General features: G+C 49.7%; 1 protein-coding gene across 2 annotated transcripts in view; it reads left to right on the top strand.

Moving 5' to 3' along the window:
* Positions 1-2,248: 2,248 nt before the first annotated feature.
* The window catches only part of LOC137439719 (KH homology domain-containing protein 4), a 35,049-nt gene continuing 23,284 nt past the window's right edge, over positions 2,249-14,013 (top strand). Inside the window, exon 1 of one of the 2 annotated variants that reach the window (XM_068135757.2) lies at positions 2,249-2,475. In XM_068135757.2, the coding sequence (XP_067991858.2) occupies positions 2,450-2,475 (26 nt within the window). In that variant the 5' untranslated portion in view covers positions 2,249-2,449. The remainder of the gene's footprint in view (positions 2,476-14,013) is intronic. The other variant, XR_013621368.1, reaches the window with a different exon arrangement.

Here is a 14,013-nt window from a genome sequence, read left to right as displayed (position 1 = left end):
AAAGAAGTCAAGAACCCCAGAATGTCATCACGGGACCTACAGGTAGCTCTTGCCACTGTTGATGTCAAAGTGCACGAGTCTACCATTAGAAAGAGGCTGCACAAATTTGATCTACATGGGAGGTGTGCCAGGAGGAAACCTTTACTGTCCAGAAAGAACATCAGGGCAAGACCAAAGTTTGCCAATGAACACCTTGGCAAAGACCTGCACTTCTGGAACAATGTGCTCTAGACAGATGAGTCAAAGGTAGAGCTATTTGGCCACAGTACCAGAAGACATGTTTGGCAAAAACCAAAGACAGCATTTGACCACAAGAACCTGATACCAACTGTATAGCATGGTGGTGGAAATATTATGGTTTGGGGCAGCTTTGCTGCCTCAGGGCCTCGGAAGCTCACCATCATAGAATCCACTATGAATTCTTCATTGTACCAGAGGGTGCTTGAGGATAATGTGAGGCCATCTGTCAGAAAGTTGAAGCTCAACCGAAGGTGGACCCTGCAACATGACAATGACCCTAAACATACCAGTAAATCCACCAAGGAATGGCTGAAAAGAAAGAAATGGAGGGTTCTGGAATGGCCAAGTCAAAGTCGGGATCTAAATCCCATCGGGATGTTGTGAGGGGATTTGTAACGAGCTGTGCATGCAAGAAACCCCTCAAACATCCGACAGCTGAAATAATTCTGCATGGAGGAGTGGGCAAAAATTCGTCCCAGTCGATGTCAGAGACTGGTAGACAGTTATAAGAAATGCCTACTTGAGGTTGTTTCTGCCAAAGGGGGCAATACCACCTATTAGAGCCAAGGGTGTACTTACTTTTTCCACAGAAGGAAATGGCATCTCTGTTAATTTTTTGTTGAATAAATGATTGCAAAGTCAATCTTTCATTGTTTTTTGTTCAATAAATCACCTTTATCTATAGATACTGTTTAAATGAAGATCAAATATTGATATGTCCACATATGTTAAAAAGATTAAAAACATTTCATGGGGTGCACTTCCTTTTTCCACATGCGAAATTTGCATTTGTGTTTATTTAAATTATACAATGGACTACAAAATGTAAATGTTTCATGATATTTGTTATTATACAATGGACTTGGCATGTTGCAAAAAGTAAAAACCTTTATCTATCAAATGAAGATCAAATAGCTGTATGTTGACATATGTTGAAAAAGTCAAAACTTTACATGGGGTGTACTTACTTTTTCACGTGACTGTAAGTGCCGGCACAAAAAGGGGTTTTATTTTATTCCAATTTACCCTGTGTTTGTATTTGTGACTGATTGGAGACGTTTCAAAATCAGAATTTAGTTTTTGTTTACCTCACATTTCATTTTTATTCCGTGTTTTATTTTCATTAAATCGTTATTGGTTATCCATTTACTGTCGTGTTTGCATGTTTTGTGGTTTCGGAATAAACCCGTGTGTTCCGTTCAGCTAAACGTCTCGCATCCCATCATTCCCACGCGGGCCATAAATAACCGCCATTTTTGGCCGGACGCCTTGGAGTTAGCGAGGTTTGGACTGCTTATTACGGCCCCACACATTTGGACTGACACAGCCCTACCTGGTAGTCTGAAGTAAGGGAGGAGCCACCTCCCCCCAAACTCTGTTCTGCTTCTTTCTCCTCATTTATTCTCATCTCCTTCTCGCAATGAATGATGACGCAATGTCTGTATAAGGGAAATACGTGCTACGGGTAAATCTGCTCTTCTGTACGTTCTGACTTTGCTTGCTTGTAAATATGTGCTTTGATGATTGCCTTCCTTGTGTGAAATAAAGATTGCTGTTGGTTGCTTGTTGAACATCTTTCAAATCTGCCTCAGTTGTCTTCTTTCATTGGCCTGGCATAGCATGTACGTAATAGATAGAAGGGAAGTTTTTGCCCCACCGTTTCGCTCCAGTTTAACCAACGTCCAACGTACAACGCACGGCTTCGCTTGACCGTAATAAGTAGATGGGTGAGCGTTGAGGTCATTAAGTCAACAATAAGTAACGTGACATTGAAGGCATCAGGACCCCGTGGGATCTAATTTATCCAACCTGTGTCCTATAAACTCTCGATCTCTAGTTTTGGTGGAGATTTCTCTTTGATCAGCTGCAGGACAATGGGCCTCCTGTGATTGTTTCCATACGGAATCCTTATCGCACATAGTCTTCTGCTCGGAGTTCTTATGTTGCGCAAATGCCTCCCAGATTTGAAAGCGCCGTGGAAAAGGGAAAGGAGTTACGTGATTGCATCACTCTACGCCATGACGCAATGACGCTGAATGTCGTCGGAGGCGATACATTTGTGAAGGGCGCGCAGTAGTTATGACGCGATTATCGTTTGCGTTGCGGTCTTTAGCTTGTGCTTCGGTGTAACACAAAGCGACGGCGCGTTTGTGATCTGTGTTGGGTGAGGAGAGCGCAAGACATCCGCAAGTTTCTCCGGGATTCCGCCATGCTGCCTGCGGCAAAGGCCGCTACGTAAGTTTTTTTTCCCCGCGATTGTTCGGATGCAATAATGATGGTGAACGAATAATAATTGTGTGGAAAAAGTCGCTTTAATATTACCGGCGAATCAATCTGAGGCAGTATCGTTGACACTAAGGCAGTGAGGTAGACGGCGACATTAGGTGTTTGTTCGTAACCGGAAGGGAAAACCCTCGATGTGGAACGTGGAAAAACATCACTTCCGCTCTGACGACAAGCGCCGCCATCTTTGCTCCGTGAGAACGATTCTTCAGCGATGTCTCTTCAGAAATAAAAAAAAAAAACACTTTTCGATAAACTCATCCCATACAGCTCTTTTGCGAAATGTCCGCAATGGATTCCTTTGATTGGTCCCTCACTTTGCTAGATCTTATACTTATAGTTAATCTCGAATATCTAACGGTTTGGGTATTGTTTGTCAGATTCCCTTCTCGTTCTGTGTGATCGAGGCCCGTGTGGAATCGAAATGTCGATTGCTCTTGTCTTGATGACTTCCCTTGTGAAATTCACCCACAAACCCCATCGTTCTACCACGCTTTGTTTACTGTAACATACTATGCTCGAGTCGTATTTGCACTCGGAGGCAGTGATTGAATGGTGAATCGTACGTTGAGGTTTTGTTTATAGAACGTGTGGTGACTGTGCTGCGGTTGGTAATCACTGCAAGTGCAATCTACTTTGATGACGTCACTCATCTCGTGTTGGATGGTGTGTGGAATCGAGCACCTGTTGGCGAGCCTGAGCACACAATGACATATGGTTGCATTTGATGTGAACACAAAACTGCTCTGATGCTCTGATGTCCTTTAATAAATGTTTCTTTATTTATTGAATTGGTTTAACACAAAGCACCGTTTTCTTGTTCTGTGCTGTGGTACACAATATGTACTATCTGGTTTTTTCCCCTCGGTCAAGGTGACCAGGTCTGAAGGAAAAGAATACGGGTGTCATTGTCATTGTGTCAACCCATTGTGCGGTTGCAGGCCCCCATTGTGTGCTTGCAGGCCCCCATTGTGTGGTTGCAGGCCCCCATTGTGTGGTTGCAGGCCCCCATTGTGTGGTTGCAGGCCCCCATTGTGTGGTTGCAGGCCCCCATTGTGCGGTTGCAGGCCCCCATTGTGCGGTTGCAGGCCCCCATTGTGCGGTTGCAGGCCCCCAATGTGCGGTTTCAGGATCCCATTGTGCGGTTGCAGGTCCCCATTGTGTGGTTTCAGGATCCCATTGTGCGGTTGCAGGCCCCCATTGTGCGGTTGCAGGCCCCCATTGTGCGGTTGCAGGCCCCCATTGTGCGGTTGCAGGCCCCCATTGTGCGGTTGCAGGCCCCCATTGTGCGGTTGCAGGCCCCCATTGTGCGGTTGCAGGCCCCCATTGTGCGGTTGCAGGCCCCCATTGTGCGGTTGCAGGCCCCCATTGTGCGGTTGCAGGCCCCCATTGTGCGGTTGCAGGCCCCCATTGTGCGGTTGCAGGCCCCCATTGTGCGGTTGCAGGCCCCCATTGTGCGGTTGCAGGCCCCCATTGTGCGGTTGCAGGCCCCCCATTGTGCGGTTGCAGGCCCCCCATTGTGTGGTTGCAGGTCCACATTCTTCTCCATTTTGCCCTATTTTTTGCATCTCCCCTTGTTAACCCCCTTGCCCGCATTTCTTCTTCCACCATCTTTAGCCGAGTCTTTCTCGGTCTTCCACATCCTCTACTTCCTTCTGCAATCATTTCCATCACTCTTCTCAACCAGTCACTTTCATCCTTCCTCAACACATGACCAAACCATCTCAACCTGTTCCTCTTCACAGCATCCATCACAGGCTCTATTCCCATCATCTTTCGCAATTCATCATTTGTCTTCCTCTCTCTCAACGATACTCCGCACATCCACCAAACCATTCGCATTTCCACCCTTTCCAACCTTCGTTGCTGCTCTACGTTCATTACCCATGTCTCGCTCCCATAAATCATAACACTTCTCACACATGCAGCATACACCTTTCCCTTCAGCTTCAATGACACTCCCCTCCTCATCAGCACGCCACTCAGTTCCCGAAACTTCTTCCATGCACATCTCACTCCAGCAACCATTGCCGAGTCTGATCCACCTTCTCCATTCAGCATGTCTCCGAGGTAGCAAAATGTTTTCACACCTTCCAGCTTCACGCCGTCTCCAAGATCCAACTCAACATTTCCTCCATCTGCAGCTCCCTCTGTGCACACCTTACACTTGAATGTAGCTGCCACACTGGTTAATGACCCTCTCAAACCACTACATTTTTGATGAACCCACTCGGCACACATTGTACATTGAATGGAGTTCACTCAAGTTAACATATTATTTGACATAATAAGCAGGGGAATAATGAAACAGGAAAAGAGGAGGGTAGGAAAGAGAGACCTGCAAGTACCAGAGTTGGGTTAACTGGGGTAGAAAGGATTGTGGTTAAGAATGGAAGACGGCGGCAATACGTGGCATGGTTAAAATAGTGGATGACAAAGGTCTCCCAAAACTCTGTTCATTTCAGATAGTGACAGGGTCGGAAAAAACAAACAGCAGCTTCAACTGGGAGTTGAGCACAGAGATATATTGCAGTGTTTTCATTGTTTTAAAGCAGATATGTGTGATTTGTTGAGCAAAGTGAATAGTAGTCTGCCATGCCAGAGTCTGGGGGTGACGTACTGACGTATGCCCCTGGAAGCTTTGGGGGTATAAATGCTCTGAGAGGCCATCTGAGCATAGTTGGGTCTTAAATTTGATTATTCTGGGGTATCAAATGAAGGCAACCGTTTGTATGATTTCTTGTGCAAATTTGTTTCATGAATAGTTCTTCTTTTCGTGTTTTGGCATAACATCAAATGCAGTCCCTCCAGTCCCGGGCACATTGGAGGGCAATGTTGTTTGCCTGAACTAAATTGTTGGGGCTGTTTGGTGTGGGCAGTAGGGGGCAGATTAACAGGTTGGCCATGGTCTGCCTTTCCCCACAGTCACAGGTATCGGGGCGTTGTGCATATCCTCGTTTGACCATGCCGGCCTTACATTTGCCAACTTTGGTATGCAGGCAATATATAGTGACTTCTGGATGGTCCAGCCGCTTTGGGTTCCAACCGAGGGTTCCTCTGCTGGAGGAAGGAGGGAGGGGGGGGCTGTGGGGGAGTAGAGAGAGAGGATGTTGAGCCTCAAGGTGTTTTCTGGCTTGTTCAGTCGCTGTTGCCACAGCCTTGTGTGAGTGGTCCTTGGGGCTTCTTCGAGTGGCTCGGTGGAAGAGCAGAAGTCTTTTTCTTGAGCGCAATCAACTAGATATCAGGTTGTTGTCATAGAGGAAGTGTCTGTTATCATCAGTCTGCTTGGTCCTTTCGGCTTGGCTGGCGGCCGTTCTCCTGATGTCAGGTGGTGTGATACCAGTCAAGACTTGCAGGTGTTGGATCATGGCTGGTTCAATCAACTGGTGATGATGCTGCAGCTTTCATGTAGGACAAGATCCAGTTTCCTGCCGTGTGTGGACCACTTCCAGACTGGGCAGCAGGCATACTCGGCGGTGGAGAAGCACCGTGTCAGCACTGTTTTTGGATGATGGACGGTCTTGTGCCCTCTTTGAGTGTGTCACTCGTTGGGGGATGGTATTTTGCATTTAAACAAAGAGTAGCAATTTCCTAATGGTTTACCTTAATTGATGTGTTCCTGGATGCAAATCGGACTCGCAATAATACAGGAAATATCCATGGATAAGAAGTACCGAGTTCGTACCATTTCTTGTTAATATAAACAACCCCTGAACCCCCCCCCCCCCCCCCCCCCCCCCCCATGTGTGGAGATAACAGCCAACAACAGCAACACACATACGCACATGCAGACACACATAAACACACGCACACATGGAGGTGGATACTTTGAGACTTGAGAGGGCCCCATTCCACTTTCTGAAACCTGCATATGGAGATAACAACCAATGACTGACAGATATATACACACACACACACACACACACACACACACACACACACACACACACACACACACACACACACACACACACACACATACACACACACACACACCTTTCCCTGTGCATTCACAAGCCCCATTATTATTTTTATTTATATATATATATATATATATATATATATATATATATATATATATATATATTGTTGCGAATATGGAATTTGGCCTCCATATCCGCTTGTAAATATTCCCCTATTTTCTCCGATACTCCCCAACTCTCCCTTACCCCATTCCCTAGTCCCATTGTCTGTAAACAACACCCATTAGAGCCGATCTTCCCCTTCATCCCCCCATTAAATGTCGTGCCCAGGTCCCCCGCACCACACGTAGACAATTATAGGACATCTTGCTAGTTATTCTTAATCTATGTCAGTTAAGGACTTGTTTCCATTAATTATGACTCTTCGTTGCACCAGAATGTGATTATATGGCACCTGTTAGGAAGTTTAGGACCTCCCCATACCTCTCCGCATCTCTTCCCCATGAAGAAGCGCCAACTACAACAACAACAACAAAAGAGGGGGGCGGCGCGGTGACGGCATGGGGAGTGGGCGTCCTCCTTCCGGCTCGGTTAGCCACCATTGACCACGCGCTCCACGGGGTTACCACGAAGGGGCTCCCTGTCGGCCCCTCGTCAAGGGCGGAGCCGGTAACCCCCGCACCCAATGAGAAGCCATGGGCCGATGCCATCTGGGGCGGCGCTAACGAGCCGAGGGCGTGTCACTCCCCGCCGGATATATACGCGGCCCCGCGCCGGACGTGAAGAGAGATGCGCCCCGAGCTTGGAAGGAAAAGACGCCACCCTCCCGAGCGCTGAGCGACCTCCCCAGCTTGAGACCAAAGTCGCGACCCACAAGCGCTGTGATACCTTCACGCATCTCTGGACACCACCGTACGTGATTCTGTCCCTGAGCCAGGTGCACCTGAGCCATCGCGACCTGCCTCCCCTTTTCATCAACCCCCGTGTGAGTCAGCATTTTGTCCCGTGTGTCTGTCGTCTGTCCGGGGATAATATAAGAGTGTGTCTAAGTGCCTGTCTTCCTGTAATATACCTCTAGCCCCTGTAATCTAACCTTTTTCCGTACGAATATACTTGAGAATCGAAACCCTGGTGTCGTATTGTGTCATTATAACCCAGCCGGGTGTCTTCTCTTTCCTATTGAACCAGCGTAGCGCGATTAGTTAACATTCGGGCACAATCGGGTAACTTGTACGGATACGGCGGCCATCCCGCTCGGCCCACCATACCATCAAAGTCGTATCAGTAACAATTGGTGTCAGGAGTGGGATTCGAGGCCCGACCAAATTTTGAAGAAAAAAGAAAAAAACGAATAGAGGAAAAAAAAAAAATTTGGTCAAAATTTGGAGCGGCCGAAATTTGTTTTGTTTTACGAAACTCGAATTTTGCAAGTCGCGCTATGGCGGATCAAGACGGCTGGGGTCCGGTAGGGGAGAGTGAGGTAGGGTCGATCCAGGACCAAAATGAGGGACAGGAGGAGAGCGAAGCAGTGAGGGCGGCAGGTTCGCAAAATAGCGCCGTCACGCACGAAGAAGCGGGCGCGCAAAATGGCGCCTCGCTGATCACCGCGCCAGCGACCGTGGCAGCGCCCCCGATGGATTTGAACTCGTTTTGGATACAAATGAAGGCCCTTATGGCCCAGAATAGCGAGAAAATGAGGGAGGAAACGAGGGCTGATAATGAGCGATTGGGTGAGCGGTTGGGGAACCGGATGGATGCTCAGGGTGAGCGATTGGGAAACCAAATTGAAGAAATAACGAACCGAATGAGGGCTCGGAGTGAGCGATTGGAGGGCCAACTGGGGGTAATGAGGGACGAAGCGAGGGGTACCGGAGAGGGGTTAGACAACGGGATAAAGGAGGTGAAAAATGGGTTAATGGGGGTAGAAAATAGAATGGCTGCCCAGGAGAATCAGATAGAGGGAGTGAAAAATGGGGTAGAGGGAGAGGAGATCAGAAGAGGAGTGAGTGAGGAGGTCGGAGGAGTGCGCGAGGAGGTGAGGCACTGTGAGGAGCACATGGAGAAGGAGGTGAGAAAGGGGACTGTAAAGTTACAAGGGGGCATAGAGGACCTGACGCAGGAGGTGGAGCAGCTGACGGTGGGACAAACGGAGTTAGTGGAGCAGGTTCAAAGGAACACTGCGGTACTAGGGGGGTTAAAAGCGACACAAAACGACATAAAAAATGACTTGATAGCGACAAAGAGGGAATGTCAGATGGTACGTGAGGGACTGACAACGAGGCTGGACGAGGTGATAGAGGTTATGGAGACGAAGGACCGGCAGGTGAGGACGCACATGGAAACGGTCAAGGTAGCCTTGGAGGACGAGCTGGAGGAGACGTACCGGGGAATAAAAGAGGTGAAGCACAAATTAGAAGAAGTGGAAGAAGGGATGAGCGAAATTAAGAAGCGACGGAGAGGGGATAAGAAAGAGATAAAAGAGGAGATAAAAGAATTGGTCCAAAGTCTGTGGTTGGATCGTGATGATGTGCTCATTAACCGGATGAGGGATTCGCAGGTGATGGAGGAGAAGCGAAGAGGAAGAGGACCCGGTGTAAGTGGTGACCAATATGGTCGTGCGTATGATGCGCCAGGGGATTTAAGGAGCTTGGGGGTCGAGATGGACCCGGGTGTTCGTGAGAGGCCGTTGGTGAAGTGTGTGACAGGTCTGGTGTGCGAAAGAGGAGGTGTGCGAGAAAGTCCGACTCTGGGGTGTGTGAGGAAAAAGTGCGTGCCAAGGAGTGAGTGTGCTGGCGAGAGTGAGTCGGTCGTAGCGCGTGTGCGAGGGAGCACATGGAAGCGTGGTGTGGTGAGTGTTACAGAGGGTGTGACGGGAGAGTGTGCGCAGGAGTGTGCGCGAGAAAGGTGTGTGACGGGCAGGTGCATGGGGAAAGAGTGTGCTGTCAAGAGTAAGGGTGAGTGCGTTGTCACGAGTGGAGGTGAAAGTAGTGAGAGTGACATGGAGCGTGAGTTAGTTGTGACAGGTGAGCGAGGATGTACACCTGGGATGGAAGGATGCTCACCTGGAATGGCAGAGCGTGAGTGGGAATGCACGCTGGAGTTGGTGATGAGGCACGTGGTTGGGTGTGCGAATGAGAGCACACCTGTGATTGTCACAGAGGAGGTGACAGAGGAGGGGGCGCGAAGAGGTGTTTTGGTGAGGTGTGCTACCAACGAATGTGTGCCAAAGTGTTCGGTGGTCAGGTGTGTGACCAAGGCTGTGAGTGGAATGAGGGTGCCTGGGTGTGTAAGGAACGGTACGAGGAGCATGGAAACGGCTGGATGTGTGAGCAAGGAACGGGCTGCGGGATGTAAGCATGCAGGTGAAGCATCGACGTTAGACGGGATAGAGTTTAGAACGACTTATAGCCGAATCGGGCCCTCGGTGCGTGCTGGGCCTCGCTTTGAACGGCCGCGTCCGTGCTCCACTAGGCGGAGCTGGCAGCCCGATAGAAAGGGTCGTCATGGCGACCACTTTTTGGTGAGACGTGCCGGCAGGTCTAGATCGGGGCATTGGATGGCTCCACGCCGAGGTGGTGCGTGGGATCTCGGCACGGGTAAGCCCCCGTCCCTGCACCGAGTGCCGGACGCATCCAGCCGCTGGCACAAAACAACCAGCATCCATTGTTTGGCTTTACGAAGCCGGGCTTTGGACAGGAATTGGCGCACCGAGAGGTATTAGTGAGTCGACTGGGTGATGAGGTTAGTGTTTTGGACCCAAAATTAGAGAAAAACAAAATTTGGTGATTGGCAAAGGATTGGCAGTAGTGATTGGCAGATGATGAGTAGGATTGGCAAATTTTTGATTTGTTGAAATTTGACGTGCAAAATTGATAGTGAGAGACCCCCGATGTGGTGGGATGGCAAATCCACCATCCTTCCCATGGGGGGCAAAGGAGCAATAGCTTATGGGGTGTATGGCAGTGAAAACTAGCCCGGGTGGGTTAGGATATGGTGTGTAGGGATCTAGCGAAGATTGACATTAGGTAACGTTAAGATTAGTTAGTGACTGATACCTGTAGTGGGGACGCAGGTAGATTAGTGTGGATTATAATGACGAGGGAGCGCAATAGTTAAAGGGACGACTGGGAAGCGCGAGTTTCAGAAGGGAGTAGTTAGCTGAGATGATGCCGTGTGTGTGAGAATTGAACAGGTGTGATTGCACGGGTGTGCAATTGGACAGGTGTGTGGAGCAGTGTATGAGTAGTGAGTGTTGTGGATCAGCGCGAATGCGCTTGGGGAGAGAAGGGTGCCGGTGGCACCAGGTGTGAGAGCACAGGTGTGCAGATACAGGTGTGTGGAGAGAGTTGGAGTGAGTGGTACGGAGTGGTGTGCATGGTGCGAAGGTGTGGATGGGGGAAGAGTGGACCCCTTTCACGAGTACCCGGGGTGGGTAGTGTAAGTGTTAGGTAGAGGGTGCAGGTAAATTGTGGTTGGATATTGGCATTTGTGGTGCGGTTGCAGAATGGTGTTGTGGATGGGTGCATTAGTGTTGTGGAAATGGCTGGGCGTGTAGCCTGTTAGTGTGTGTAGTTGGTTGGGCACTCCACCACTGTGAGGATGTCGGCCAGGTGAGGCCGCAGGTGGGCTCTGGGAGCCGGTAGTTGTGAGTGGGTGCCTGAGGATCCCGGGTGTGGATCGGGCAGCCCAGTGCCAGAGAGGGCACGGAGTGGGGAGAGAGCCAGAGGGCCTTCCCCAGGTAGTTAGGTTAGGGTGAGGAGCAGGTAAGCTCGGAGGCAACTGCAGTGGTGGAGGTGTGCAGGTGGGTAGACCCACTGGGAGAGGTACACGCCGCAGCCCAGAAATTGTGCGAGGGCACCGGGAGATGAATCGGGGGAGTGAGACCCCAAATTGAAGAGCACCACAGTTTGGCCAATGGGAATTGGTTTTTAGAACCCATAGAGTAAGAGGGCCAATGGTTTGGCCGGAGAGAGACCCCGGGTAGTGTAAAGTTGTTAAAGTCATTTAGGAGATAGTTAGGATTGATGAACCTGTCGCACCATACGCAGCCACTTACCTGTGGTGATGATGATGACTCCACACCTGTGTTTTCTTTGTTTGTGTTGCAGAAATGAGAATTGTTGTTGGATTTGTGAGACGCATCACGACGTGGATGAGACATTGGGGTGATTCCATCTCTCCCTCCCTAGGAGGGACTGATGATGAATTGGTGATGGCAAATTTTGATGTTGAGTTGGAGATGGCAAATTTTGATGAGAGTTGAAAATGGCAAATTTGATTGGTTAGGAGGGAGAGAAGACGAATTTGGTATATGGGAGGAACGGGGAAGACAGTAGGGATGTTTGTTGATTTGTAAAGTAGATGTTTATGAGTAGTGTTGTGTTGTGTGGATGCAGTAAGGGGTAAGGGAGGGGCCATGTAGGTTACCTGGTGGGGGGGGGGCGTACGATAGGAACGTACCTGTCTCACCTGGTTCCCATGTGCCCCCAGTGTGCATCACCTTACATTGCGTGCACTTTTGCGCCCTTACCACCTTACTCACTTGTTTCTTCTTTTGTCTCCCACCTCCGAGGATCTGGCTTTGGGGTAGAGAGAGAGAGGAGAGAGAGGTGCTGGCTGCGCAGTTGTGGGCCTGCACTTTCGCTGTTCGCTGCCTGGATCGGTACACCATATGGACCGCAATGTTTGTGGCCACCCACAATGGACCGCAGTTCGTTTGCGGCCAAGCACCACCCGGGGATGGACCTATGGATCAACGTGGCACCTATGCCATACAGGTGAACCACTAATAGTTAACACCACCAAGTGCACCACAAGAAGAGCAAGAGACACCTGCAGGGTTAGGGGTTGTTGAAGTTATTTTTATTCCAATGAACAATGGTGACTGCACCGATTGGTGGTGGGGTGGTGCTGTTGATGCTCGGGAAAGGGTGCTCTGCACGTTATTAAAGGCCGTCGGCCACAGAGCACTCGTGGGTTGGTGTATCGATGTTGGCAAGCGCGCTCTCTCTATGCATAACATCTGCATGTGTTCCTCCAAAAACAGGTCCTGGATCGTAGTGTAAATAGCAGCGTAGTCTTGTAAATAATGCTCCCTACCGGCTGTATGTTTAGTTTGAGAATTCTTTCCGGATTCGGTTATCCTGTGGGTGTGTTTCTGTGAGGAGAAGGGTGCAACGTCGCAGGGGGACATATTTACTCATTTGTGAATATCTGTAAAACTGTCGCACTCAGGGTAGAGTTAATAGTAGAGGGAACTACATTGCGTGCCACACTAAAGTAGGTAAAAATTTATCGGGTCGGGACGCCCCGAGGGTAGAGAAGGGTGCAATGTTGCGAATATGGAATTTGGCCTCCATATCCGCTTGTAAATATTCCCCTATTTTCTCCGATACTCCCCAACTCTCCCTTACCCCATTCCCTAGTCCCATTGTCTGTAAACAACACCCATTAGAGCCGATCTTCCCCTTCATCCCCCCATTAAATGTCGTGCCCAGGTCCCCCGCACCACACGTAGACAATTATAGGACATCTTGCTAGTTATTCTTAATCTATGTCAGTTAAGGACTTGTTTCCATTAATTATGACTCTTCGTTGCACCAGAATGTGATTATATGGCACCTGTTAGGAAGTTTAGGACCTCCCCATACCTCTCCGCATCTCTTCCCCATGAAGAAGCGCCAACTACAACAACAACAACAAAAGAGGGGGGCGGCGCGGTGACGGCATGGGGAGTGGGCGTCCTCCTTCCGGCTCGGTTAGCCACCATTGACCACGCGCTCCACGGGGTTACCACGAAGGGGCTCCCTGTCGGCCCCTCGTCAAGGGCGGAGCCGGTAACCCCCGCACCCAATGAGAAGCCATGGGCCGATGCCATCTGGGGCGGCGCTAACGAGCCGAGGGCGTGTCACTCCCCGCCGGATATATACGCGGCCCCGCGCCGGACGTGAAGAGAGATGCGCCCCGAGCTTGGAAGGAAAAGACGCCACCCTCCCGAGCGCTGAGCGACCTCCCCAGCTTGAGACCAAAGTCGCGACCCACAAGCGCTGTGATACCTTCACGCATCTCTGGACACCACCGTACGTGATTCTGTCCCTGAGCCAGGTGCACCTGAGCCATCGCGACCTGCCTCCCCTTTTCATCAACCCCCGTGTGAGTCAGCATTTTGTCCCGTGTGTCTGTCGTCTGTCCGGGGATAATATAAGAGTGTGTCTAAGTGCCTGTCTTCCTGTAATATACCTCTAGCCCCTGTAATCTAACCTTTTTCCGTACGAATATACTTGAGAATCGAAACCCTGGTGTCGTATTGTGTCATTATAACCCAGCCGGGTGTCTTCTCTTTCCTATTGAACCAGCGTAGCGCGATTAGTTAACATTCGGGCACAATCGGGTAACTTGTACGGATACGGCGGCCATCCCGCTCGGCCCACCATACCATCAAAGTCGTATCAGTAACAATATATAATGTCCTTCCCATCGGTGTTGAGAAGCTCCCAATCCGGATACACAAGCTTTCTGTATTTTCACGTTGCAAAGATATCCTTTGTGGAAGAGTTGCTTACCTTTA

The sequence above is a fragment of the Myxine glutinosa genome, chromosome 14 (genome assembly GCF_964187855.1).
Source record: "Myxine glutinosa chromosome 14, kmMyxGlut1.1, whole genome shotgun sequence".
Classification (NCBI taxonomy): domain Eukaryota; kingdom Metazoa; phylum Chordata; class Myxini; order Myxiniformes; family Myxinidae; genus Myxine; species Myxine glutinosa.
This window is presented reverse-complemented; position numbering and strand designations above follow the sequence as displayed.